Source organism: Agelaius phoeniceus, chromosome 25 (genome assembly GCF_051311805.1).
Source record: "Agelaius phoeniceus isolate bAgePho1 chromosome 25, bAgePho1.hap1, whole genome shotgun sequence".
NCBI classification, from domain to species: domain Eukaryota; kingdom Metazoa; phylum Chordata; class Aves; order Passeriformes; family Icteridae; genus Agelaius; species Agelaius phoeniceus.
This window is the reverse complement of record NC_135289.1, coordinates 6,840,681-6,866,240: the sequence shown is the minus strand read 5'-3', so window position 1 is coordinate 6,866,240 and position 25,560 is coordinate 6,840,681. Positions and strand designations below refer to the sequence as shown.

Below are 25,560 nucleotides of genomic sequence, written 5' to 3'. Positions count from 1 at the left end.
CTGAATACGCGCTGGAATTCGGCTTTCTGCAGGCACGGTGTGCTCAGACTGCAAATACCCCGCCGGAGCGGGACGGGAGCGCTGGGAGGTGCCCGCACCGCCCTGGGGTGGCCTCATCGCTGCAGGGACCCTGCTTGCACCTCAGCTTCCTCCTCCTTCTCTGGGCTTGCCGCCCTCGCCTGAGCCCAGCGCATCCTCCCTCCTTCCCCATCCCCTCGCTGGGTGCCGCAGGAGCTCCGGGGCGGCCGCGCTGCTCCCACTTGGCACCCAGGCTGGCATCGGGGCTTTGAACCGGAGGGTGGAGTGCAGCCGCAGCATCCCCGGCAGGGAGGCCACCGAGGGCAGCCTGAGGATGGTGGGGAACCCAATGCCCTCTTTTCCAGCCTTTCCATGCCAGGGAATTTCTCCCACTGGATGGCGGCATTAGAGCAAAGAAATCTCTCTGGGAGAGGTGACCTTCACTGGAGGGACTTTCCCCCCCTGGTTTTCTGGCTCCCGAGACGTTTGTGCTCGGGCTGAGGATGGGTGGGTTCAACACACTCTTGTTTGCACTGTTCCTACCACTGATGCTTAGCTCTCTGCCCTGTTCCATGCTCCATGTCCCTTCCAGAACCCCAAAACAGGAAGCCATGGAGCATTCTCTGCCAGCTCCTCTTCCCTGTGGGTGCAGAGGGACCTGCTGGGGGCTCAGCTGGACTCACTTTGAGCCACAGCCAGGAGCATATCAGGCCCAGACTGGGCAAGGAAAAGAGATGTCAGCCCTCATGGTACACCAAAATCACAATTTCTTAATAAGGCACATCCTTTATCTGCCCAAAGCCCTCCATGTTCTAATTGCTGGGGTGCAGAGACCCCCATGTGAAAGTCACACACCCAAAAATGGCCCATTTTTGCATGGAAAAAGATTTGGGCCCAATTTTTCCATGGTGGTTGCAGTGGAGGCTCCAAAGCTCCCAGGCACTGGAAAACAAAGACAGTCTGGCCACTTTTCCTTGCACCTCATGGTTTTAACCCCAAATATTTCAATCCACCTTTGGGATTTCATGGACGTGGTGATGGGCAGACAGGCTTGTGCAGTGCTGGGTGGGCAGGTTAGGTTCATGCTGGGCTGCAGCCCCTCTGCAAATACAGCGCAGGGCAAGTGCTCCAAGGCTGTTTTCTGGCCAGGGGACATCTCAGCTTACAGGCTTCCAGCTGGGCTGGCATTGCTGTTGGCACATGGGAAACCACAGATCACAGAATCACAGGAACCCCTGAGTTGGGAGGCACTCTCAGGGACCATCCATCCAACCCCTGCCCTGCACAGACCCCCCAACAATCCTACCTGGTGCCTGAGGGCATTGTCCAAACACTCCTGGAGCTCTGGTAGCCTCGGGGCTGTGCCCATTCCCTGGGGAGCCTGGGCAGTGCCAGCACCCTCTGGGGGAAGAACCTTTCCTGATACCCAGCCTGAACCTGCCCTGACACAGCTCTGTGCTGCTGTTGCTGAATTATTTTGCCTGCGCTCTGAGGACAGTTCCATACAGCATCACAGGTGGGAGCTGTCCCACAATGCCAATAAGCAGGAACATTATTTTTAATATCAGCCTGTGTTCCTGTTGCACTTGACCTTGGCAGCTTTTTATTCTGTAATATTTCCACAAGGAACAGGAGCTCAGCTGGCAATGTCCTTCTGACAAGCAACTTTTTCTGCTCTCCCTGATACAAACAGGAATGACCTGTGACCAACACAAATCTTTTTGAGAATTCAGTGACAGGAGCTCTAAACCTGAAATAAATCAGGGTGTTCACTCAAACAGCATGGATGGAAGAACAGCAGCAGTTGGGGTTTCAGTCCCACATTCCTCCCGAACTTTGATGGAATGCTGCTCTCGATTGAAGTGGTTTCTTCCATGGCATTCTCAACACAGACAGCTGCATCCAAACTAAAAAATGGCCTGGAAAGGGTCGAGCCACAGAACTCTCAGGTGTAGCCTGGGATTTCCCTAGGACCTCCTGTGATGACCCAGTGATTTATCCTGGGTTAAAATGCCATCTCCAGGATACTTTGTCCTTGGGAAGGTGTTTCAGGGTCAATCTCCTGCAGGATGCAGAGCCTGTGGTGATTTTCCATTGGAATGCCCCTAGTTGGGGCTCCCAGGTACTTGATGCCCCTTTTCATGCTCAGTTCCAAGGGCTTCTCCCTTCTTTTTGTCTCATGGGCTGAATGAGCCCTCAGCTGAGCTTGGACAATTTGTGGCATGTCTGGAAGCACCAGGGTCCCACCTCCTGGGTGTTTTTAAATCCTGGGCATTCTTACCCTGAAGCACTGTGGGAAGCCCAGTGCTGGGGGCTCTGGGGACACTGGGGAGGGAGGAGGAGGGTGATGGGGCTGGAGGTCACAGTGACTTGTCCCAGGGAACACAGGATGATGCTGGAAAGGGTCGGGACAACTGGCGGGAGCTGAGTTTGTTTGATAAAATAAGAGAGGAAACTGGGGATTTTCCAAGGTAGTCTGAAAAGGAAAAGGCAAAGAAATCAGAGGGTCAGTCCTGCTCCTTGGGAGCAAAGGGTGAGAATCCACAGGAGAGGGCTGCAGGACCCCACATCCACTGCTGACCCTGGACTTTATCCCATCTTCTTCAAAAAGCAAGGATTTGCAGCTTGGTGCAATCCCTGGGAGCTGGAGGGTGTGAGGTGAGGAAGACCCCCCCAGTTACACTGGCAGGGCTCCAACCCACGACCCTAAAGCGAGCTTTAAGATTTGCTAATCTCAAGATATTGTTGGCACTCAGAGCAGTGATTTACTGCGTGTTTTGCCACAGCAAGTATTTTCCAAAAGGCCATGCTAAGTTTACACTGGAGCTGCTGGGATCAGATAACTGCTCCTGGCAGCTCCCTCCTGTCCCCCACTCCTGGCTGCCGTGCTGGGGTGCAAAAGGACAGCACAGCTTCTCCTGCACCCCAAAGAAGAGCCAACCATGGTCACAAGCAGCATTAAAAAAAGGGACCAGCAAAGGTGTTTTTCCTTGTGCAGGTGGTGGGATGGGACTGGGTTGTGTCCTGGCTTGCAGGAGGATGTAAACTTTTGGAGAGTCCCAACGCTCTACTTTGAAGTCACAGTGCCAGGGACAGAAAAGAGCCAACCCTGGTGCTGAGCCTGGCCATGTCCACCTCCCCAGGGCTTTGCAGGTTGTGAAAATAAATCAGCTTCTCACCTTCAGTGCCAGAAGGGGCGGGTGACAACCCTGCGCATCGTTTGGCATTCCTGCAACTTTAGAGCACCCCAAGAGGTCCCAAGGGCTTTACAGGTGCTGGGCAGGAATGATGCCTCCAGCCACCTGGGGGGATCCTGGGGCACTTCCAGCCTGTAGAAAGGATGGAAATGCCCCAGGATGGCTCCCTCGGCATGTCTGCTGTGTCACAGAGCAGGGGCTGGGTCCCTGCATCCAGCTCCCTGTGCCATGGAATCCCAGACTGGTTTGCATTGGAAGGGACCTCAAAGATCATCCCATTCCCATCCCCTGCCATGGGCAGGGACACCTTCCACCAGCCCAGGCTGCTCCAAGCCCTGTCCAACCTGACCTTGGACACTTCCAGGGATGGAACAGCAACAGGTTCTCTGGGAAACCTGGGCAAGGGCCTCACCACCCTCACAGGTGGAATCCCTGTTCCTTCTCAACAGCCCATCCATCCCTGTCCTCTGGCAGTGGGAAACCATTCCTCCTTGTTCTGTCCCTCCATGCCTTGTGCCAAGTCCTTCTCCAGCTCTGGGAGCCTCTTTGGGCTTTGGAAGGGGCTCTGAGGTCTCCCCAGAGCCTTCTTTTCTCCAGGTGAACACCCCCAGCTCTCCCAGCCTGGCTCCAGAGCAGAGGGGCTCCAGCCCTCTGAGCATCTCCATGGCCTCCTCTGGGCTGGGTCCAGCAGCTCCAGCTCCTTCCTGTGCTGGAAGCCCAGGGCTGGGGCAGCTCTGCAGGTGGGGTCTCACCTGAGCAGGGCACAGGGGCAGAATCCCCTCCTGCCCTGCTGCCCCCCTGGGGGATCAGCCCAGGGCTTGGGGGGTTTGTGAGACCCAGCACACACAGCTGGGCCACACTGAGCACCAACACCCCAAGCCCTTCTCCCAGGGCTGCTCTCAGATTTTGTGTGACTGAGAATTTCTCCTCCTTCCTAAGAGACAGCACTTGGGAGGCCGAAGATCCCCCATCTCTTCCTCTTGTCTCTGAATCCCTTGAGATCTCTGCCAGGAGATGGGTAAGAGCCAAAGCCACCTCCAGCCTCATCATCCCTGGCTCTCACTGTCCTTGGTCATGTCCAGCTGGAGGTTTTGGCCTTTCCCTGCAATTACCCAAGTGTCCTTTTGGCATTGACTTGCTCATGGACAAGGAGGATGAGATTGGAGCAGCTTCCATGGCTGTTTCTTTGCAGGTTATTGGATCCACAGATCAACCCCCCGTTATTCTCTGAGCACCATCTCTTGGCCCAGCTGCTCTGGAGGTGTTTTTGGGAAATGCTTCCCCCAGGGATGGCACGGGGCTGTCACATTGTGCTGAACAGGGCAGGGAGCAGCTTCTGGGTGCAAGCCCGTGCATCTCGAACAGGGCTGGGCCACAGCTGGCTCTGGGTATACCAGGGGCTCCAAGGACCAGGCATTTCCAAAGCTTGGCCGGGAGAATTTCACTGTCTGCAGGATTTTGGCGGTACCCAGCACAGGGACAACTGGATTGAATGTCCCCACGATGCTCCCTGGTGGCAGTAGGGAAAGGATGCAGCTGGGCCCTGTCGGACAACCCAAACTGGTGTGCATTCCCAGTTTATTGGGACCTGGCGGAAGTCACTGGGATTTGGGGATGCTCCAAACCCTCTCATAGCCCCTCCAACCTAGCAAACCTTCCCAGGAAGGGGAAACAGTAGGGGAATTCTCAGACAAAGGACATTGGGTTAGGGAGGGCTGTGGTTTGGGCCAGGACATGTTGTCCCAACAAGGGAGCAGATCCCATTTGCTTCCAAGAATCCTGGGAAGGGACAGCCCTTCCCAAACACCCTGGACACGGCAAGGTGCAGGAGCCCTTGTGGCCACCACCACACTGGCCTCAAGGACTGCCTTGGGATATCAGTGCCCCATCCGAAACATGGCTGGTCCCAGTAGCTCCAGTGTCCCCAGGGCTGGGGCAGGTCTGGCTGCAGCACATCCTGCTGGTCCTACCTGCTCTCAGCTGAACAGGGATGCTCAGGATGGAGCTTGGCAGAGTCCTGCAGGGACCAGGAGTGGGTTGAAGGGAGCAGGGGGGAGGAGGGGATGGGGAGAGCACAGGAAGGTGAGGGTGCCAGTGAAAGCATGTAAGGCAAGGAAAGGAGGTGTTGGATGTGAGGAAATATGGGAAGATCTGGGAGGGGAAGTGGAAACACCAGTGTTGGTCCTACAGGAGGGACTAGGTAGAAGCATTGGCCTTGAAGACACTCAAGGTGGCCTTTAAGTCCTTGATGGAGGAACAGGGACCTGATGAAGGGGATGCTGAAGGTCAAATGAGTGTCTGACTCTGGGCTGTTTCTGGCCAATGTCACCGTGCATCCTGGCAGGGGTTTTAGTCTCTCACAGGCCTTAGGGCAGGGCTGGACACCCTCCTGGGGAGCAGCAGTGCCTGGTCCTGCCTGGGACTGCAGCGAGGAGAGGAGCAAAGCAGGCTCTGAGGAGTGGTGCCTGTCCTTGTGCAGAGCAAACACTGAGTTCCCTGCTGGTTCTAATCCATATTGAAATTTGCCCTTGGTGCTGGGGGAGCCTGGGGCTGAGCTGTTCCCTCCCCCTTCTCTGCAGAGCCTCCCAGCTCCTTGCTCAGGGGAGAGAAGCAGCTGGTGTGGCTCTGGTCCCTGGGTGCAAATGCTCAGAATAAACCAGCAAAGGGGCTTTGAAACAATTCAGGCCTTCCTGAGCTCCTAGTTTTAATGAAGAAGGAAAACCTGAGCTGCTAATTGCAGTTTCTCCGTGACACAGGGCAGGGCCAGCCCGGACAGGTGGTGACAGAGCCTTATTGGCATCTCCAGCTGCCGTCCCCAGGCCTTGGTAGAGGTGACTCTGCACAGACTGAAGAGAGAGGGGCTGACACAGCCCTGTCCCTGCAGGCTCTCTGTCCGAGGTGAGCTCCTGCTGGCAGCTCCAGAAGTAAAGCAGGGCTGGAAAAAACCCACCCCAGGCAGAGCAGTGTCCCAGGGCTGGCACTGCCCCAGGACTTGCACAGCTCCTGGGAGCACTGCAGGCGACAGCTGTGGTGCCAAGGTGCGTGAGGGCTCCTGCTGGTCCGGCACGCTCAGGCCCAGCTGGCCCTGGGTGCAGCTGCTGCAGCTCCTGCCCTGCAGCTCCTGCTCGGGCTCTGCTGTCCCCTCCCGCGGTGACTGTAATTGTGGTGGCCCCACAGGTGGCCCTGGGGAAACCATTTTGGCTGTGGGCAGCAGCTGATGCCTCTCTGTGATGGTTTTTCCACTGCGATGCTGTCTCAGGCTGGAGGGAACACGGAGCTCCCTGGCTCAGCTCCCAGCAAGTCACGGGGCAAAATCAGGACATCTCTGCATGAGTTTTCCTATTTTTCTACCTCATCCATCTTGGAGGAGAATGATCCCATTACAGCCCCAAAATAGCAGCCCAAAAACTGATTCTGGGTGTTTGCATCCCCTGCCTGCATCTGGCAGCTCCTGATCCTAGCAGGGACAGTGCAGGTCTGGGCACCCACCCTGCTGCTCCATGAGCTGATGTTGGGGACCTGGAGGTAAGTGAACCCTGACTGATCATGGAATTAGACAATCAGTTAGGTTGGAAAAGACCCTTAAGATCATTGAGTCCAACCCTTAACCCAGCAGTGCCAGGCCACCACTAACCCCTGTCTTCATTGGCCACATCCACATGGCCTTTGAACTCTTTCAGGGCTGGGGACTCCACCACTGCCCTGGGCAGCTTGTGTCAGGGCTGAACAACTTTTTCCGTGAAGAAAGGGTTACTGGAGAGTCAGTGAATCAAACTGATGCTGCTGAGTGCTGCTGGGGTGAGCTGGGCTGCACCCAGTGACAGGGACAGCTCTGGAGCCAGTGGCTGTTAGAACCCTGTGCCCACCAAGGGATGTCCACCAGGCAAGAAATGCCCCCTCAGCACCTCAGAGATGCTCCTGCTGATGTCCCTTTATTACTTGGTTGACTTTTCTGGACCAGACAAGGATATTTCAAAGCAATACTTGCTTAAAATTATTTTCCCAGGGTGACACCTAGACAGGCCCTTTCCTGGGGGGCTTTGGGAGGGGAACTGGGGCCGTGTCCCAGCTCAGGGCTGGAGCCCCTGCCTGCAGTCATTGCTTTGGGATGAAGTAAGTGTCCACTTGTGTGTGACAGACAAATGGAAATCTAGCCTGGTCCCAGCCCACCTGCTGCCTGCCCCGACTGCTTGACTCAGTGCTCTGTGAATATCACAGTGACAGCAAGGCTGGAAATGCTGAGCAGGGATGTGGGATTCGGGAGGTGGTAGGTAGGACACTGAGCCTGCCTACCTAAACAACCTGCTGGCATTTGTGGTTGACCACTGTGTGCTTTCCAGATGAGCTCCCTAGTTTTATGGAGATCTGAATTAACCCTGGAAAGGGGACAGGCAAAGGCAGGTACAGCAGTTGAAGGGAGGGCACAGACCCACATAGGAATCAGCTCCAGTAACCACCAGCAATAGCCTCCCTGACGGGGCTTGGACATCTCCTTTCTGCTGAAATTCAGGAGATTTGGGCATTTTTCTGGCCTTCTGTGATGTCTCCCATGGACTCACAGTCCACACAATGTGTGCAGGGTTGGATGTGGCCAAAGGGAGGCGGGCATGGTTCTCCTCTGTCCTGTTGGGTGACTTTGAATTTATCTCACTGGGATTGGCAGTGGGGGCCCTGTCAGTCCCAGGTATCCCCTGATCCAGGCCGTGGGTGGCTCTGCTTGTTGACACCCACACTGATGCCCTGGTGCTCTGTACTCTGCCCTGGCCAAACCCATGGCTGTGCCAAGGACTCAATGATGCCATGCCCAGAGCCTGTGGTGGCCCAGGTGTGACATCCACTGCTGCTTTCACAGTCTTGCTGGGGTGCAAAGAGGCCACCAGACTCTCCAGGGATGTTCATGGGGACAGGGACAGGAGGGGATGAGCACAGAAGATGTGACAGCTTCAGGGAGCTCCTTGTTTACTCCAGGCCTTTGGCATCTTCCCTTTGCTTTACGATATACAAGTGTGAAGGTCTCACCACCTCCTGACGAATCTTGGAGTCCTGTTTAGGGGATGGTCCTAATCTCTGGAAGCCTCCATGATTTTACCCCAGCTGTCAGAGGCATCTTCTCTCTCCCTGCACCAGCACATCAGCTGTTGTGGTGGGGAAAGCGCTCCCGAGGCCTCCCCCATCCCATCTGCAATGGAATTCTGCTCTCCTGAACTGGGAGTCTGGCTGGATGGGCCGATCTGATGTTTTGGGGGAACAAATTCACCTCTTTGCAATGAGATCCTGTCAAGCAAACACAGCTGGAAGATGATCGACCACTGTGCTGCATAATCAGGGGGATTTGGAATAACAGTGGCATGAGGAGGATCTGATCCTTTCTGGCATAAATGATATTGCCTATATTTAAACCTATACTCACTCAGAAAATAAGTAAGGAAATGTATCAGTGACTCAGTGGGCTGGAAATGTGGGTCAAAGCCAATTTATAAAAGTACCAGTTTTTGTAGGAAGAGATCTTTTTCTCACTGGAAGACATGGATAACCTGTATTTCAGCTAAATCCTGAAATACTTCGAGTTTCAGGCAAAAATGTTCTGATATTTAAATTATCACTAAAATTTTAATATTCAGCTCTCCCAGCTGCCTGCAGGAGCAGCCCCCTCCATGTGATTTTCATTTCCATCACCAGACTAATTTGAGCTTCCTCACTGAATACAGGGGCCTAGGACAGCCCACTCCTGTCCTGAGGTGAAATCATCTCCTGGCAGCAGTTTCTCCATCCCCATTGTGAATCCACAAGTGAAGCCATTGTGGTGGGCAAGGAAAGGTCAATCCCACCTCTGGAGCCTTTGGGAAACCCTTTGACTTGGAATCGGGACCTTTGCCATCAACAGCAGCAGCTCCTCAGTGTTTCCCTGCTGGGGTTTGCTCAGCACCCAGCACTTGCCCAACATATGAATAAACAAGATGCCAATAAACTCTAGTAACATGGCCCAGATAAGAGTGGGTGATAAACCATGTTGATTCATCTGCTCATAACCTATTAGTCACCCGCTGAGTCAACAGAGCAGAAGCATCCAGACATCATGGAGCAGGTTGACAGACCCAAGTTTCTTTCAAATTGAGAGCTTCAAGTGAAATTATTGCATTGATGTTCTTTATTTTTCCTGGGGAAAGTATTTCATTTTCAGCTGCACTCCCCCAAACAGAAATCAGAGAGAAATCTGAGGGCTCATTTCCTTATGAAATGGAGTTTTGGTATTGATTTATTTTTCTTTCTGAGCTCTTTAAATTACTTATCTTAACATAGAATCAAAACAAGCCCTTTTTTTTTTTTTTGCGATGAAGTGGGGTTTTTTTGTTCAGATTAGACATCATGATTGAGAAAGGCACAGGGAAGATGCCTGAGCAGATGTTTGGGGGAGTCTGGAATTGGCCACCTGTGAGCTGATGGAAAGAGTCATCAAGGCATGGCCCATGTGGAGGGGTCAAGCAGAGGAGTCAAGGAGGGGGCCAAGGTCATCCAAGGCACGATGAAATCCTGGTGGGCCAAGGTATGGAGAAACCAGAGCTTCTCCACTTGGCCCCTGGGAGCCAAAGACAGCTGAAGCAGGATGGATGGATGATCCTCTCCAGCCCTTCCTTGCCCTGCTGGGCAGCAGGACTTGTCCTCTCTCTGGCTAGAGCAGCTGCAGGGAATTTTCTGGTTCATGACCCTCTTGGCAATTTTGAGCCACTCCAAGGTGTTCTGGGCAGAAGAGGAACTGTCAGGATCCATTCATGCAGGCACCAGAAATGCCTGGGAGCCCCATATCACTCTCTCCTGCCTCAAGGGTCTCATCCCTCAGGCATTCCAAGGGAACTTTGGGTAATGCAGAACTTTTATTACTCATATTCCTCCTCACTGGGGAAATAATCAAGGAACATCTGGGTTATCACACAGTTTGGGGCAAACAGACCCACCCTGAGGCACCAACATTATCTCATGGTATCCTGGCTTTGTCCTGCTGCCAAAAGACCAGGAGACAAAAACAATATCCCTCCTGAAGCAGGAGGGTCATGCTGCTCCAGCTGGGGTGCACCCCTCAGGCTCTTCTTTGGGATCTCACCATGCATTCAAAGACCAGCCTGGCCAATGGGGCTTTGCTCTTGTTTCTCTCCCTCCCATTCCTGGGTGATCACAGCTCCACCCACTTAGAAAACCAGCCCCTTGTTAGCAAAGCTGGGATTATCTGGCCTGGCAGAGAACGTGCCTCATGCTTTGGCTGTCTTGGAGATGCCTCTTGGCCCTCATGTCCATGTCTGGAGATGTTTCCTGGGGACCACAGAACTGTGAGCCCATGGACCAGCACCCAGGAGAGCCAGGCTTGCTTGGCTACTTCAGAGCAGCATCCCTGGAGATGAGAATTAGCTGGAAAATGGGAAAAACACTCTCTCAACCCTAATTGAAGGAAGGTTAGTGATACAGAGACACTTCTAGTAGTGTCATGCACAGCATGAGGGCAAATAAGGGAACAGGAGCAAGGAGAGAGTGAGTAGTTTATGACCCATAGAATTAATGGGGCTTTCCTGGGTCACTGGGGGGATTTGGGGTGAATCTGAGTTTGGGGGTAACAGTAGGGTGGCTGATCATGAGTTCTGGGGTGACATAACACACCTTGTCTCCATGCTCCATGGACAAGGATGGCTGATTGAGCAGAACAAAGGCTGGAGAACATGGCATAGGGCTGGTGAGTGATTTATCTTCCTCAGAAATGTGGGTTAGGGGTGTGGGCAGCTGAGTTGGTCCAGTTGACTCAAAGGTTGTCTTCCAACCTCTTTCACCCCAGTGGGTTTGGGGATGAGGCTGAAGAAGGGCAGAGGAACCAGAGGGGTCTGGGGCTACAGGGACTGTGGGAGGATCTGAGGGGGAGCAGGTGGGTAGGGGGGTCAATGCAGGATTAACAGGGAGGGCTTGAGGTGGTTCTGATGTTAATCCAGGGGCTAAGGAAGGCAAGGGGGATGAGGGGGTCCAGGGAGACTCTGTGGGGACTGGGAGGCAGTAGGTGACTGAGGAGGTGGTGGGGGGTGGGGAAGCCCTTAGCCAGAGGGGTGCTGATGCTGGGGACAGGAGCCATGTCCCTAAAGAAAGGTGACCTGGCCCTGGCCTACCCAGTCTGAGTGAGCCCAAGGGGGCCGCTGGGGGGGCCGGGCCCATGTGCTGCTATCCCATAGGAGGGGGCAGCTGGGGCTGCTGAATGTGCAGGTCCCGGGTGGCTATTCCTGGCAGCCCCGCCTGCGCAGGCAGATTGGTTTGCAGGGAGGTGACAAGTGCCAGCCAAAGCCTATAAAAGTCACCCAGCCCCTGTTCTGGCTCAGTGACCTGGTTCCCCCCTCCAAGCACAGCCGGAGCAGAGACCATTGGCCCAGAGTGGAGACACCTGGTCCTGAGCCGGGACCCCAACCTCAGAGTCCAGACCCCAGATCCGGAGGAGAGAACTTTTATCTGGAGCAGGAACCCCAAAACAGAGAAGACACCCCGGAGCAGAGACCCCAGAACATCCCTTCGCCCAGCCCCTACGCTCTGCAGCCATGACTGGCAAAACTGCACCGGCAGCCAAAAAACCGGCACCGGCCGCGGCCAAGAAAAAGGCAGCGCCAGCCCCCAAGGAAGGAGCAGCCCCGAAGGAAGAAGCAGCCCCGAAGGAAGAAGCAGCCCCAGCCCCAGCAGCAGCTACTGAAGAGCCCCCAGCCCCCGAGCATCCCCCGGAGCAGCCCCCAGCTCCCACAGATGAATCTGTTCCCATCCCCACGGAAGCTGGAGCAGAAGCAACTCCAGCGCCTGCAGAAGATTCCACAGCTGCCCCAGCTGAACCCCCAGCCCCTGAACCTGAAGTGGAGAAACCAAAGGAAGGTGAGTGGGGAACACTGGAATGGGGAGGGGACATAAGCAAGGCTGGGAGGGGGCATGTGCCGGGGAGAAGGGAGGGGGGGGATGAAGTCATCAAGGATATTTTTGCAGTGGGAGAGGGCTGGGGATTAGGTGGACTGAAGACAGACCTGGAGGTTGAGTGATTGCCCTCCAAGAGCCCCGGTAGTCGAGCCCTGCCATCACCACTGTGGGTTTGTTACAGAGCCACCCAGCTGCCCCTTGTCCTTGGCTGTGGAAGAAGTGAGTGAAAACTCATTCACGCTGACCTGGAAAGCCCCGGAGCAGATGGGCCGGGCAGGCCTGGATGGATATGTGGTGGAGATCTGCAAAGATGGAAGTAGGTTTGGTCTTTCCTGCCTCATGAGCATGGAGAGGTGGTGCATGGTTGTGGGATGGGATGAAGTTGGGTAGATCCCAGCAGAGTATTTCCCCCAGCAACAATTCCCTTTCTTTGTCCAAATGGATCCATTTTGAATGGTTATTGTTTTTCCATGAAGGAACAGGGAATCCCATTGCCTTCAGACAGTAGTGGTGACTTTAGCAGGGGCTTGGAGCAGGTTTAGAGTTACTGCTGTGTCCAGCTCTAGGAGGGAGAAGAGACCAGCACACCCTCTGGGGATGGTCTCTGATGAACTCCAGAGCCGCAGAGACCCGGGGCTGGGATGGCATTTCAAGAAAACAGGAGGAAAAAGTTCAACCCTCCCATGTTTGCCCAAAATGAAGCATGGAAGGAATGGGGATAAAATGGGAGGATGAGGAAGGGAATGTATCAGCAGACTTGATAATGTCTGGAAGGAGGGTGGCTGTGGTGGATGGAGGTGGGCTGGGAGTGGCAGCAGTTGTCCAGCAATTGTCCATGGTTCTCCAGTTGTACTGCTGGGAGGTGGAACAAGGTGAGTGGATAAGATTTGTGTTTTGGGCACTCTCTTGAAGCCCTGCTGGGCTTTCAGCTAAGATTGAAGGGTCTGTGTGGATGGGGGGATCTGCAAGGGGAGGCTGGGCTGGAGTGGTTTGGGAGACCCAGGTGGCCCATGCACCTCAGGGAACTTGATCCTCAGCTGTTTAGCTTGTGGCACACATGATGGACACATTCTTGGCTGTGGGAGGCTCCCACTGTTGGGCTGCAGGTGGAGAGGTTACCACAACTGGGTGGGATGCGTGAGGAGGTCTTTGCATGGGACAAGGAAAGATGCAGCCATTCCTGGAGGGATCTGTCTGATAGCCACCCAAAGGGCCCAGTCTGGGTGCTCTCCTGGCTTGCTTTGGGTCTGCTTCAGGACAGGAGAACTCCAGTCCCTCTGTCATCACCCAGGAGCCACGGGCCTGCTGTATTTGGGTGGGTACAAGACTCTGATTGGCTAAAATATGGTGAGCTTTGAGTGAGGGCTGATTTGGGCAATGCCAGTGGTGAAGGGAAAGAGGATCTGATGGGATTTGGCTGCTCCAGTGGCATTGACAAGAAAACTTTCCTGTTCTGAAGGTGCACATGGGGGACCCTGGCATTTGTGGGTCACTGTCATTGCCCACTTGGGACACTCACTCCCTGGGATACTGGGGCAGTTTATTTTCTAAGTGAGAAACATCTTGAGAGGTTTGGCACATGGCAAAGCCAGGTTAGCTGGGGCTGGACTCTGGGTTGAGTTTGAGACATCCCTTACAAGCGGGAAGAACACTAGGAGAGGTCCATCTGGCCGGGGCAGGTCCTGAGCAGACCTTGATCGGTGTGGAGGGGTTTGTGGAGGCCATGGTGAGTCCCAGTGTTGTCCTGGGGCAGTGAGAGGAGCAGAGTGGCTGGCAGAGAGCTCCAAGGATCTTTCGTTTCAGAAATGCACCTGGTCAGCAGGGACGTGTTTGCTGGCCTGATGCCTTTTCTTGCTTGCAAATGTCCTCGTGCTCCAGTGCTGAGCTCCTGCCAGCACTTCATACCCCACACTCCTTGGCAGGGGTGGCCAACCTCCTTGCCAAAGCTCCTTTTTCTGCTGGTGCTCCAAATCCTTCCCCATTTCCAAGGAAAGGATTCTTTGCCTCTGGGTCTCACCTTCTGGGCCTTGATCCTGCTGCTCAGGGTGTGTCTGTCTATCCATGGCACATCCAAAGTGCTGTGCTGGGTCTGTTGCAGGTTCAGACTGGAAAGCTGTGAACCAGGAGCCTTTTCTTTCCACCCGCTGCACAGTCCCAGACCTCAGTTCTGGGGACAAGATCCACGTGCGGGTGGTGGCCGTCAGTGCCAGCGGGACCAGCGCCCCGGCCACGCTGGAGCAGCCCGTGCTCATCAGGGAGATCCTCCGTGAGTACTGCTCCTGAGGGCACAATTTCTGTGCCAAAGCTCTGTCCATCCCTGGAGGCAGCATGAGCAGCCTCTCACGGGTCCCCATCCAGTCTTTGACAGATGTTATTCTCAGTGACTGCTGACCTCTCCAATCTTGCTGATGTAGAAATTTTGGGGTGAAGGACTCAAAAGGCAGAGCCACATTTTCCCATTTAATGGCAAGAGCTCAGAATCCACCTCCCCTGAGCATGTCTCCTCCCCTTGGCAGTGTCACATCCCAAATATGCTACGGCACACATTGGACAGCTTTGTTTATTTAGCTCAGGGAAGTCAAGAGCTGGTTGTCTGGAGCATGGGAACTTTAATCATGCTGAACTCGCTAATGAATGAGTTGTTCCCATGCTTAGCAAGACTCACATTCCTCTCGGGGTGCTGCCAATGTGCAGAGGCTGATGCAGGAGGGCAGGGCCTGTTTGCACCCAGCAAACAGCAAATACAGAATCATTTTCCCTCTAGAAGGAATTATTAATGCTCAAGGTTTCCTGTTATTTAGCACATCAGATTTTTCAGCTGCTTAAAAATAGAAATACTAAGAAAAATTATTCCTGGAACTACCAGCTTTTCATAAGAAAAGGCTTGGAGAAGACTATCAGCCCATGGAAAGGGTCCTGCAGGGTCCATCTTCTCAGTGTGCTTGGAGGAGGTGAATTTGGCTTTGGGGTGGTGGCTGCACCTGCTCACCTCTGATCTCAAAACCATCCCACCAGACCTCATAGGACTGGGAAAACTGGGATGTGAGAGACTGGCATGAGATGGTCAATGTACAGCTCATGCTTTCCACACCCTGTACCTGCTGCCCGAGCTTTGTTCCAGGCACATGTACAGGTGTAAAACCCAAAAAGCTGAGAGACCCCCACACAACCTGATCTACTGGGCCCTTCCCTTCCCTTCCCTTCCCTTCCCTTCCCTTCCCTTCCCTTTTCCCTTTTCCCTTTTCCCTTTTCCCTTCCCCATCTGTTGCCTCCTGGCCCTCACATTTTCTCTCAGCCTGCATTTTGTGCATCTTACCAGTTCATTTATAGCACCCCAGGGGATTTTAAATAGCAGCAATGGGACAGCACGGAGCTTAACAACAGGTGGGATGAGTGGGCTTGGGAGGTGGAGAGAGACAAGGAGAAACCAGATGAAGGATCAGTATGGGAGTCACATTTTCCCGGGAACAAGGGCAGGAAAAAAGGCCTTCCCACCATGGCACTTTGTCACTGTGGCCACTGACCTTGGCCAGCCCAGTCCCTCTGAGAGAAGCACTGGGGATCTGGGGAAAACATCCATGAATTAACATTCCTGCCCGAGGTCAGGTTTCCCTCCCCTGCTGAGACTGATGAGCCCAAGTGGCAGCAGGGGGATGGATCCCTGCAGAAATGGCAGCACGAGCAGAGCAGGGACGGTCTCAGCTGTCAGGCAGGGCCTGTCCCTGCTCCCCAGCCCTCACAGCTGTTTGGCTCAGGCCTGGTTTATTCTGCCTGGGCCCCCTCCCCAGGGTGCAGCTCGTGCACATTTAACCCGGGCAGAGACTCTCAGCTCCTTCTGAGGGGCTCCAGAGGCATCCCTGGCTATCACTGAGCCAGCAGAGTTGTTCGGCTCCTGTTCTGCCCTGGGAAGGGGACACGCTCCATGAGCATTCTCCAGTGGGCATTTTGCTTGTCTTTGTTGTGTCTCCTTGGAGATGTTTGCCTTTCACAACTCTGGTATGACCAGGCACCTCCTTGGTGTTTCAGAGGCCTGGACTGCACAGGGAAGGTGGAGGTTGAGCCTTGTCCTTGCTGAAAGTTGGGCTGTATGCCTCTGGAAAGTCAGGGGGAGAAATATTTCCCAACTGGGAGATGCTGTTCCCTGCCTTGTTACAATATAAGTTGTGTTGTGGCTCTTCTGGTTGAGGCCAGGCTGTGTCCATGGCCAGGAAGTAATGAAGAGGGGTGAATGGTCCATCAGAATGCTGCCCCTGGGTTGGTGACCGGGATCTCAGGGACAGCTGTCACTCTGGGGTACGGGCAGTGGGACAGGTGAGCACAGCCCTGCAGGGGAGCAGAGCTGTCCAGGAGAGGAGAGGGAGAAGGTGGCCATGTTGGGGTGGATTTTCTTGGTGACCAAGCAGGGTATGTGTGGAGAGGGCCAGCCAGCTGAGGAATGGGAAGTTCCTGGTCTCACAATGTGAACTCTGTCCCCAGAGCTCCCGAAGATCCGCATGCCTCGGCACCTGCGGGAGACTTACATCAGGCGTGTGGGGGATGCTGTGAACATCATGATCCCCTTTCAGGTACCTGGGCAATTTGGGCTTTAATCTATTCACTCCAGATTAGCTCCTGCAGGTTAGCTTATGGGTCCAACTGTGCTCTGGCTTGGCCTGGTCATTGTGTCTTATGGGCCAAGGGTGAGTGATGGGCTGGGAATCTCTCTCCTCTTCCTGCCCAGATTCCATTTTCCCCCTGCTACATCTTTGTTGATGATGCTACAGTGGGACAGCCCCAAACACATTTGGACATGGACTGGCTGTTGCTGCTGTCTCAGCCAATAAGTCCAGTTCAGCTCGTGCTCCTGGCCAGGATCTGGCCACATGCCTTGGGACCCCATAGCACAGCACTGAGGTCCCTGGAGGGGACCAGCTGCCTTTGGAGGAGGGCAGGCCCAGGGCTGTGTGATGGTGGAGCAATGCTGACAGTGGTGGGCTAGGCTGGAGGTCGTCTCCTCAGCTATCTCTCTCATCATGTCTGGGACATCACCAGATGTAGTGGCAGCTGGCTCTGAAACATGTTGGGCAAGCAGAGGGAGTGAGAGGCCCCTGAACTGAGGGGCTTGTCCATGCCATGCCTCACAGACTCTGTGCTGACCATGCTCCAGATATGAATTTTCCCTGCATGCTGAGTTCAAGCCCTGGTGCTAAGCTGGAGCCTGGGCTCAGCACAGCTGTGCCCTGGCAAGTACAGCTGGGCTTGCCCCATGAGGACCTTGGGGAGCCAGCATGCTCCCACCTCATCCCTGGAGCCTGATGGCTTCCCATTAGTGAGTCTGGCAGGAATCAGCTTCTTTCCTGCAGGATGGGAGAGGTGGCCCTTGGGCTGCTGCTGCCTGGACAGGGGGAGTGGCTCTGCCACCCATTCTTCCCAGCAGGACCCATGCCCGAGTGGCTGCTGACCTGCCTGTGTCTGCAGGGAAAGCCGCAGCCCGAGGTGAGCTGGAGCAAGGGAGGACAGCCCCTGGACAGCAGCCACATCAACATCCGCACCACGGCCCGGGACACCATCTTCTACATCCGCCAGGCCCAGCGCGCCGACTCGGGCAAGTACGAGCTCACCGTGCACATCAACGGCGCCGAGGACAAGGCTACCCTGGACATCCAGGTGGTTGGTAAGCTGAGGATGGCACCCTGCAGGATCACTCTGGAGCTCTTTTCTCCTCCTTAGTTGGGTAGGTCTTGTTCTGGGTGGGATGTGATGTGATAGCAACAAGGCAAAGGACTCCGGAGTCCCTGTTCCAGTGGGATCCTCAACAGGATCATGCATGTGAACTTCTCTGGGTGGGAATGCAGAGTTTCTGCCAGCCTTGCCCCTCAGCTTCTCATCCCTTGTGTGCTGCACCAGGGTGAGAAGAGATTAAAAGCAAGGTCAAGGGATGGCCAAGGTACAGAATGTGGGGGGAACAAACTGGGATGTCACCCTGAGGGTGTTTGTGTTTGCAGAGCCGCCCGGCCCTCCCCAGAACCTGAAGCTGGTGGATGTGTGGGGCTTTAATGTGGCCCTGGAGTGGACCCCCCCTGCGGACAATGGGAATGCTGAGATCAAGGGCTACAGGGTGCAGAAGTCAGACAAGAAGAGTGGGGTGAGACTGGGCACTCCTGCTGCTGGTGATGCCCTGATGGGAGAGGGACTGCTGCACTCCCTGCCCCACCCCACACCTTCTCCATCCTTATCACAGCCTGTCTTTCCTCACTGCTCTCTTTTTTCCTCCTTTTTTTCCTTCCAGAAATGGTTCACGGTGCTGGAGCGCTGCACCCGCACCAGCTGCACCATCTCCGACCTCATCATTGGCAACACCTACTCCTTCCGAGTGTTCTCCGAGAACATCTGTGGGCTCAGCGACAGCGCTGCTGTGGCCTCTGGAGTGGCCCACATCGAGAAGACAAGTGGGGACATGTCCCTGGCTGAGGGGCTGGGGAGGGTGCTGTCCAAGAGTGGTCCTGACCAATGGGCCACTGGGGTTTCCTTGGAGTTGTGTTGATGCTGCTGGGCTAGTCCCCAGGACAAGACCAGCAGGGGTGAGGCTGAGCACCCCCAAGGTCCAGAGGTCCCCAGCCCCCTCTCTGCACCTCATTTCTCCTCTGTGGAAAGCTTGTGCCATGCTCAGCCCCCTGGAAGAACCAAGACATGGACATCCCTGGGATGAGATGGAAGCAGGAGCTGGGAAGAGTCAGACCAGCCCTGGCCTTTCGTCCACAGCTCAGGGTCAAATCTCCAACCAGCCCTGCTCTCCTTCCATCTATTTCTATCCTGCTCCCTGGTAGCACACAGTGACCTAGGGTCTCTGCCATCTGCAGAGCTTCCCTCCAACTCTTATTTCTGTGGATGAGATTTGGGGATAGAGTGGGAGATTCAGAGTGTGCCCGGCCTGGGTCTCACCTGCTGCACACAGGATGTGTCACAGTGGGGTTGACATCCCCCCTGTTCCTTGCAGGGCCTGGGCACTGCTATGTCATGATTGGATGAGGAAACAGGGCTGCTCTGAGCTGAGGGCTAGGTCCTTGGGTCAGGCCAGGTGACATCTTGCTTCCTACAAGAGGGAACAGAAGTGGGTTTGGGTACCTTGTGCTGAATTCCTGTGTTGGTCAGCCTGGGAGCCTGAGGTCTCAGCTAGAATTAATTATTTCCTTAGAAACCACTTACCAGCCAGAGAAGATCCCCCAGCGGGACATGATGGAGCCTCCAAAGTTCACGCAGCCCCTGACAGACCGAACGACCACACGGGGCTACAGCACCCACCTCTTCTGCTCCGTGCGGGGCTTCCCCCAGGTCAGTGCCTCCTCCAGGGACACCATAACCTTTCCTGGGGACACCTGGGGGGGTTTGCAAGGTGGCTGGAGGTGGGAGACCATCTGGGATATGGTTGGTGCTGTTGGATTAGGGTTGGGTGAGGTTAAGGAGCTGAAGCTGCCCTCTGAGTTAAACTGGGGCACGTTTGGGTGTTTCTGCATGGAGATAGGAGACTGGTCCTAAATCAAGCCATGTCCTGTTTCCTCTGTGCTGGGGGAGGAAGGGTGGAGCAGTGGTTAGGGCTCACAAGTCAGAGATTTGGATCTTCAAAATACTTCTGACTGTGAATCCCACCATGGCCACAAGCTTCAGGCAGGGCCAAGGCAAAAGCAGAGACAGGTGCCTGTATTTTGGGGACAATTAGATTTCTCATTTCTCTCCTTGCTTTAAACTTTCAGCCCAAAATCATCTGGTTGAAAAATCAGATGGAGATCCGGGAAGATCCCAAATACATAGCACTGATTGATCAGGGTGTGTGCTCCCTGGAAATCCGCAAGCCTGGCCCTTTTGATGGGGGCGTCTACACCTGCAAGGCTGTGAACCCCCTGGGGGAAGCCTCAGTAGACTGCAAACTGGATGTGAAAGGTGAGAGTGGGTTGGAGAAGGAGGAGCAGGAACCCTTGCCTGCCTTTTCCAGGTCTCACTTTCCCAGTGCTGTGGTTTGTCCCTGTTTTGGGTTGATCCTGGTTGTGAGGGAGTCTAAGAACACTGGACAGCCCTGTGGAGCTGCACCTTTGGGCTGCTTGGGTTTATGGTCTTGAAGCATCTTGAAATCACCTTTCCTTATTCATGGGGAAAATATGGGGAGGAAATCAGAAATGGCAGAGCCAGAAGAGCTGCTGGAGGCCAAGCCCAGCACTGGCTGCCCCTGCTCTTGTCCCAGGAGTGGCGGGGTGGGGGTGTGTGGGGTGTCTGTGAACCTCCTCCCCTGCATCTGGGCTGCTCTGATTTATGTCTTGGCATCCTGTCCACATTTCCCACTCACATTTCCCTGCCTCAGCAGAGCATCCAGAGCAGACCTGCCCCGTGTTGCTCCCCACAGCTCCTGCTTGGCCCACAGGAGGATCACTGCCCACACACCCTCTGTGTGTTCCTGTGCTGGCTGGGTGTCCTTGAACACTTAAATTTCCTCTCCTGTGGCTTCCAAGCACACTCTTGCCCCCAGACACACTCTGCCCCACTTCCCACACAGGCAGAGCTCCAATCTGGCAACCCCAGCACCCCAGTCCCTGTGGAAGCTCCAGAGCTGTTGGTGTGGCACAGGGTCAGTGCTCAGCTCTGTGCGAGCTGCTCTGGACCCTCCTGGAGCACTGACCCAGCTGGCCCCGGTCCTGTGGCCCCACAGGCACATCCTCAGCGCAGCTGAGCAGGGGCTCTCAACAGAGCAATGATCTGGGTGGGAAGGGACCTAAAGCTCACCCAGTCCCACTCTCTGCCATGGGCAGGACACCTACCACTAGCCCAGATTGCTCCAAGCCCTGTCCAACCTGGCCTGAACATTTCCAGGGATCCAGGGGCAGCCACAGCTTCTCTGGGTAACCTGGGCAAGGGCCTCACCACCCTGACAGGGAGCAATTCCTTCCCCATTCTCCCATCCATCCCTGCCCTCTGGCAGTGGGAAGCCATTCCCCCTTGTCCTGTCCCTCCAGGCTTTTGTCCCAAGTCCCTCTCCAGTGCTCCTGGAGCCCCTTTAGGCACTGGAAGGGGCTCTGAGGTCTCCCCAGAGCCTTCCTTTCTCCAGGTGAACACGCCCAGCTTCCTGGCCTGGCTCCAGAGTAGAGGGGCTCCAGGGCCTCAGAGCAGCTCTGTGGCCTCCTCTGGGCTGGCTCCAGCAGCTCCAGCTCCTTCCTGTGCTGGAAGCCCAGGGCTGGGGCAGCTCTGCAGGTGGGGCTTCATCTGAGTGGGGCACAGGGGCAGAATCCCCCTTCCCCTGCTGCCCCCCTGGGGGATCAGCCCATCTGGCCAAGGAGGATGAGCTGGGCACTGTGCTGGGGACACAAACACCTGGGAGTCACCCAGGCTGGGACCTCAGGAACACTGGCCAGGAGCAGGCAGGGATGGTGGAGTGTGGGATTGCTTGTAGTAGGTGTGTGCAGGGATGGGGTGTGCAGGGTTGAGATGTGCTGGTGCACATTGGGGTGAGCACACAGCACTTCTGGGAGTCAAAAGAAGAGTAAGACCAGGGGAGTTCAAGGGGTTTTTGTCTCTTGTGCTCTCCTACAGTGCCAAAGTGAGGACAGATTGGAGGACAAGACAAAGAGCAAGGTAGGTCTGGGTTGGGGCACCAGGATGGAGGGAAGGTGGATCCCTTCAGGGGGCTGGAGTGGGCTGAGTGTCCTGGATTAGCCCTGATGATGGAGTTCCAGCTCAGGTCTTCCTTGTCCCATGGATGGAGATGCATGGGTGGGGTGATGAACCTGAGGGAAACCTGTCCCTTGGTGAGGTGGAGGGAGGGCTGTAAATGTGGCTGGGTTTGTCTTGCATTAGAGCTGTGGCAGGGACGTGTTTCCCACACATCCTGACCAGGGCTCTCTTGGTGCCCTTGCAGGACTCGGATCTCGTTCCTTTTCCCAGGTGGATCCTGCAGGTGCCAGGCATGGTGGGGCCAGTGCTGTGCCCCTGGCCATGGTCTCTGCTGCCTGCTGCACTGCCCCTCCCTGGCAGTGCTTTGGGGGCTGCACCTCAGCCTGCCATGGCACGGCCCTCTCTGAACCTGTCATTAGCTGTGACAATAAAACAAACCCAGCTGAGGGGATTTGGTCCTAATAAAAGCCACCAAACGCCTCTGTCCTGCTTATTGTGGGGTTGGCTTGGGTGGGGAGATGCGGAGAGCTGCCAGGGAGTTGGAGAGCTGCTGTTAGAGTCATATGGGATCCAACCAAGGATAGAGGAGATGGGTTTTGAGCTTGGAAAGGAAGGACCAGCACAGAGAGAGATTACTGAACCAGAAGGAGCCCAACAAAGAGAAAGAGAATGCAGAAAGATTTCCTTCTGGAGCAGGGGAATGATTCTGGCTGGGGAAAAAGAAATGCCACATCAATGTTACAGCATCTTAATGCTTCTTTATTGAAGCACAGTTTTTTTTATCCACACCAGTGAGGCAATGATCCAGCCAGGAGCTTTCACCTCCCCAAGTGACAGGACATGTTGATGTTTTACCCAGAGGAGGGGACTCATCCCTGTGAGCTGGTGGCTCATGCGCAGGGTGAGTCATCACTTGAGCTCTGGGCCAGCTTGGGGCAGACACTGAGGGTCACCAGAGCCCAGATGGACCCATGGAACACAAGGCAGACACTGTGGAGGTCACCAGAGCCCAGATGGACCCATGGAACACAAGGTTACCTGGGGCCAGTGGCGTGGGGTGATCTCTCCACTAGCACTGCCTCCCCCCTCAGTCTGGGGCACGAGGGTAGGAGCTCTCCCAGCTGTGTGGCAGCTCTGTCATGGGGCCAGACTCACGTCCTGCCTGTGTCCTGGCTGGCCCTGGAATTGTCAGTGTAGATGCAAATCCAGCCTGGCAGCCACAGATCGGAGCCCATCCCACCCTTGGTGCCATGGAGAACAAAGCTGGGCAGTGCCTGTGGTTAATCAACCCCCTCTCTGCACCATCTCTCCTGCAGCCCCTCTGCTTTGTCCCCATCTGTTCCCAGGCACCTACAGCCCAAGATGAAGTCCAGGGAGTGTTACTAGTCCTGTGAGGCTCAGTAATGCCAGGTGCAGCACCGTACACACCAGGGTTGTTTGTTTCCACCATCAGAGGGCATTGTTGGATTAATTTTATCCCACTGCTGGTCAGGATGGATTTTCGAGGTGGCAGGTACTGGTGGTAATGCCACAGAGCAGAGGTTGCAGTCCCAGCTGGCAAGGGCAGAACTTGTTTTCCCCAGCATGCTCATACCCAGCCTAGACACTGCTGGGGGTGTCCTGTCCCCTTGGTGTCCCTGGTACCTGGGCATGTGGCCTTGGCCAGTGGGATTCTTTCAGGGACAGGGTCTGGAAGCAGGCTGTGAGCTGATCTCCAGGACTCTGTTATGCTGCATGCTGTGCCCTTTCCAGGCCCTTATTTCAGTCCTACAGAGCACAGACTGGGTTTGTAACCTGTTTGTAATCCCACAGGGGATGGAGGTGGGTGACAACATCCACTTTTAGTGAGGGCTCCCCCACAGGGACAGGTCTGGAGAGCACAGAGTGGAAAAATACACTTTATGCTATTTTTAATGAAGCAATCATTCACATGCCCTTTAATTTATGAGCATCCCAGTTGCCAGGTTCCTGGTTTCTTTAGCAAGGATCAGGCCAAAGGGTCAGTTCCAGAAAAGCAGCAGAAATAAGATGCAAGTGGGAGTCAGAGCTGGGCAAACAGCAGCACTGATCTGAAGGCTGCAGAGCCAGGGGACCACGGCCTCGGCCTGGGGTCCTCTCTCGTCCTCACTAACCTGGGCTTGCAGCATCCTCAGGTACCACTGATATTGGTGCTCCATGAGACCTGAGGCTCTTCTCTCTGCCCTTTCCAGGAGATGCTGGCTCCGGCCAGAGCTGGCACAGGACATGGCAGAGGAGTCACTGCACTGGGCAGAGGAGCATTGGGCAGATATGGGGTGAGCCAAAGCCTCATGTGAGAGGCTCAGTGCTGGCCCCAGGGCACCTGGTGATGCCTGGGAGGGGGGTGGGGGCTGAAGTCTGTGGGGAATTGCTGTTCCCAAGGGCTCAGCAGCAGCACAGAACCATCTACACCATGGGAAGTTTGGGAGGGTGTTCAGGACCCCTCTACTGTGATGAGGACTAAGGGAAGGATTTTCTCCTGTCCTTGCCATTGTTTTTCTGCTCTGCTCCGTTTGTCCCCAGTGCTGTCTGAGCCAAGAGCCTGGAAATATATCAAGGCCCCCGCAAAATGTGGGTGGCTGAGCCTTTCATCTCCTCTCTTCCTTGCTGCCCTCCTCATCCCTCTGAGCTAAATAGAGCTGGCTGCAGCAGTGGGAGAAGGGACTCCTGGCTGCCCCAATGCCTGTGCTGCACACTCCCAATATTGCTAAAAATCACCCATAAATCTCACCCATCCAAGGTCCTTCTCCCCTCTGCACCCCCAGTCTCTGTGGGAACTTGCTGCAGTCACTTTGCTCATTGCTGACGTCCCCTCTGAGGAGCACGACCCTGCTGGGGCAGGGCAGGGCCACAGGATCTGCTTCCAATGGGAGCCTGGTGAACAAGGGATGCTGATAAGAAAAGAATCCAAATCTACTCAAATTTTTCCACCACCGCTTCAGCCCTGGAGGAGGAACTGGCACTTCCAGAAGGACCAGAGCTGGATGAGGGATAGTCCGTCCAGCCAACCCCTCCTCAAATCTCTCCACAGCTGAACTTCAGTGGTGGCAAAGTGCCCTGTGGCAACATCAGCACTCACATGGTGGCCTGTAGCTGTCCCCCACTTGCTCCCAGAGGGGTCCATGTTCCCCTGCCTCCTGGGCTCTGGAGGTGTCTGCATTAACCCACAATGTTTGAGTCAAAAGAGTTTGGCTGCACAGAAAGGGTGGGAGGGAACAATATGGGAGGTGTGAGATGAACAGCCTGGGAGAGATTTGCTACTGCTTTTCACAGAAAAGAGCCAGGAGAAAGGAGGGAAAATGACTCAAAAACCAGAGTAAAAGGAGAGAGAAGACAAGTGGAGAGGATACACTCCCTTGGGTACAGCTCACAGGGGTGGTGGGTGCTGCTGGGACCCATGGGGAACCATTTGGGAAGCAAAAGCAGTTTCTGCAGAGTTCTCTGGGATTATGCTTAAGTGTTTCACCAACACCCACCTCTGCCTACCTCTCTGGTAGTACTGAGAGCTGGAGACTGACCCTTTGCTCTGCGGGGTAGTGGGTTCACTACCCTATGGGTGCTGGCAATGCCATGGGAAGACTTTTCCTATCTCTTCCCATGTGTCAGCCCAGCTCACCTCTCCCTGGTTGCAGAGGGGAAAGAAAGGGCTTTCAAACTTAATTTCTTCCAAAATCCCAGTGCCCTGGATTCTCCTGGTTCTCAGCACCTTCACTCCCACAAGGCACCCCTTTGTCCCAGTGCCCAGGTACCCCCATGGCTCCATGGACAT

General features: G+C 55.0%; 1 protein-coding gene across 2 annotated transcripts; it reads left to right on the top strand.

The window, feature by feature from the left end:
* Positions 1-6,989: 6,989 nt before the first annotated feature.
* Positions 6,990-22,230, top strand: MYBPH (myosin binding protein H). 2 transcript variants are annotated; one of them, XM_077190607.1, is made up of 12 exons: positions 6,990-10,660; positions 11,591-12,098; positions 12,319-12,453; positions 14,236-14,403; positions 16,614-16,702; positions 17,595-17,790; positions 18,122-18,261; positions 18,406-18,565; positions 19,312-19,448; positions 19,868-20,054; positions 21,693-21,734; positions 22,018-22,230. In XM_077190607.1, the coding sequence occupies exons 2-11, from the start codon at positions 11,777-11,779 to the stop codon at positions 21,701-21,703; spliced, it is 1,545 nt and encodes a 514-aa protein (XP_077046722.1). In that variant the 5' UTR covers positions 6,990-10,660; positions 11,591-11,776; the 3' UTR covers positions 21,704-21,734; positions 22,018-22,230. The 2 variants fall into 2 exon arrangements, with proteins under 2 accessions (XP_077046722.1, XP_054504875.2); XM_054648900.2 differs by lacking the exon at positions 6,990-10,660 and having other exon boundaries at positions 11,326-12,098.
* Positions 22,231-25,560: the final 3,330 nt, after the last annotated feature.

Bases quoted from the DNA above. Each gene is read 5' to 3' on its own strand.
- MYBPH (XM_077190607.1), top strand. From the start codon at position 11,777: ATGACTGGCAAAACTGCACCGGCAGCCAAAAAACCGGCACCGGCCGCG. The intron at 17,791-18,121 runs GTAAGCTGAGGA...TTGTGTTTGCAG, and splicing joins CCTGGACATCCAGGTGGTTG to AGCCGCCCGGCCCTCCCCAG. The intron at 18,566-19,311 runs GTGGGGACATGT...TTATTTCCTTAG, and splicing joins GGCCCACATCGAGAAGACAA to AAACCACTTACCAGCCAGAG.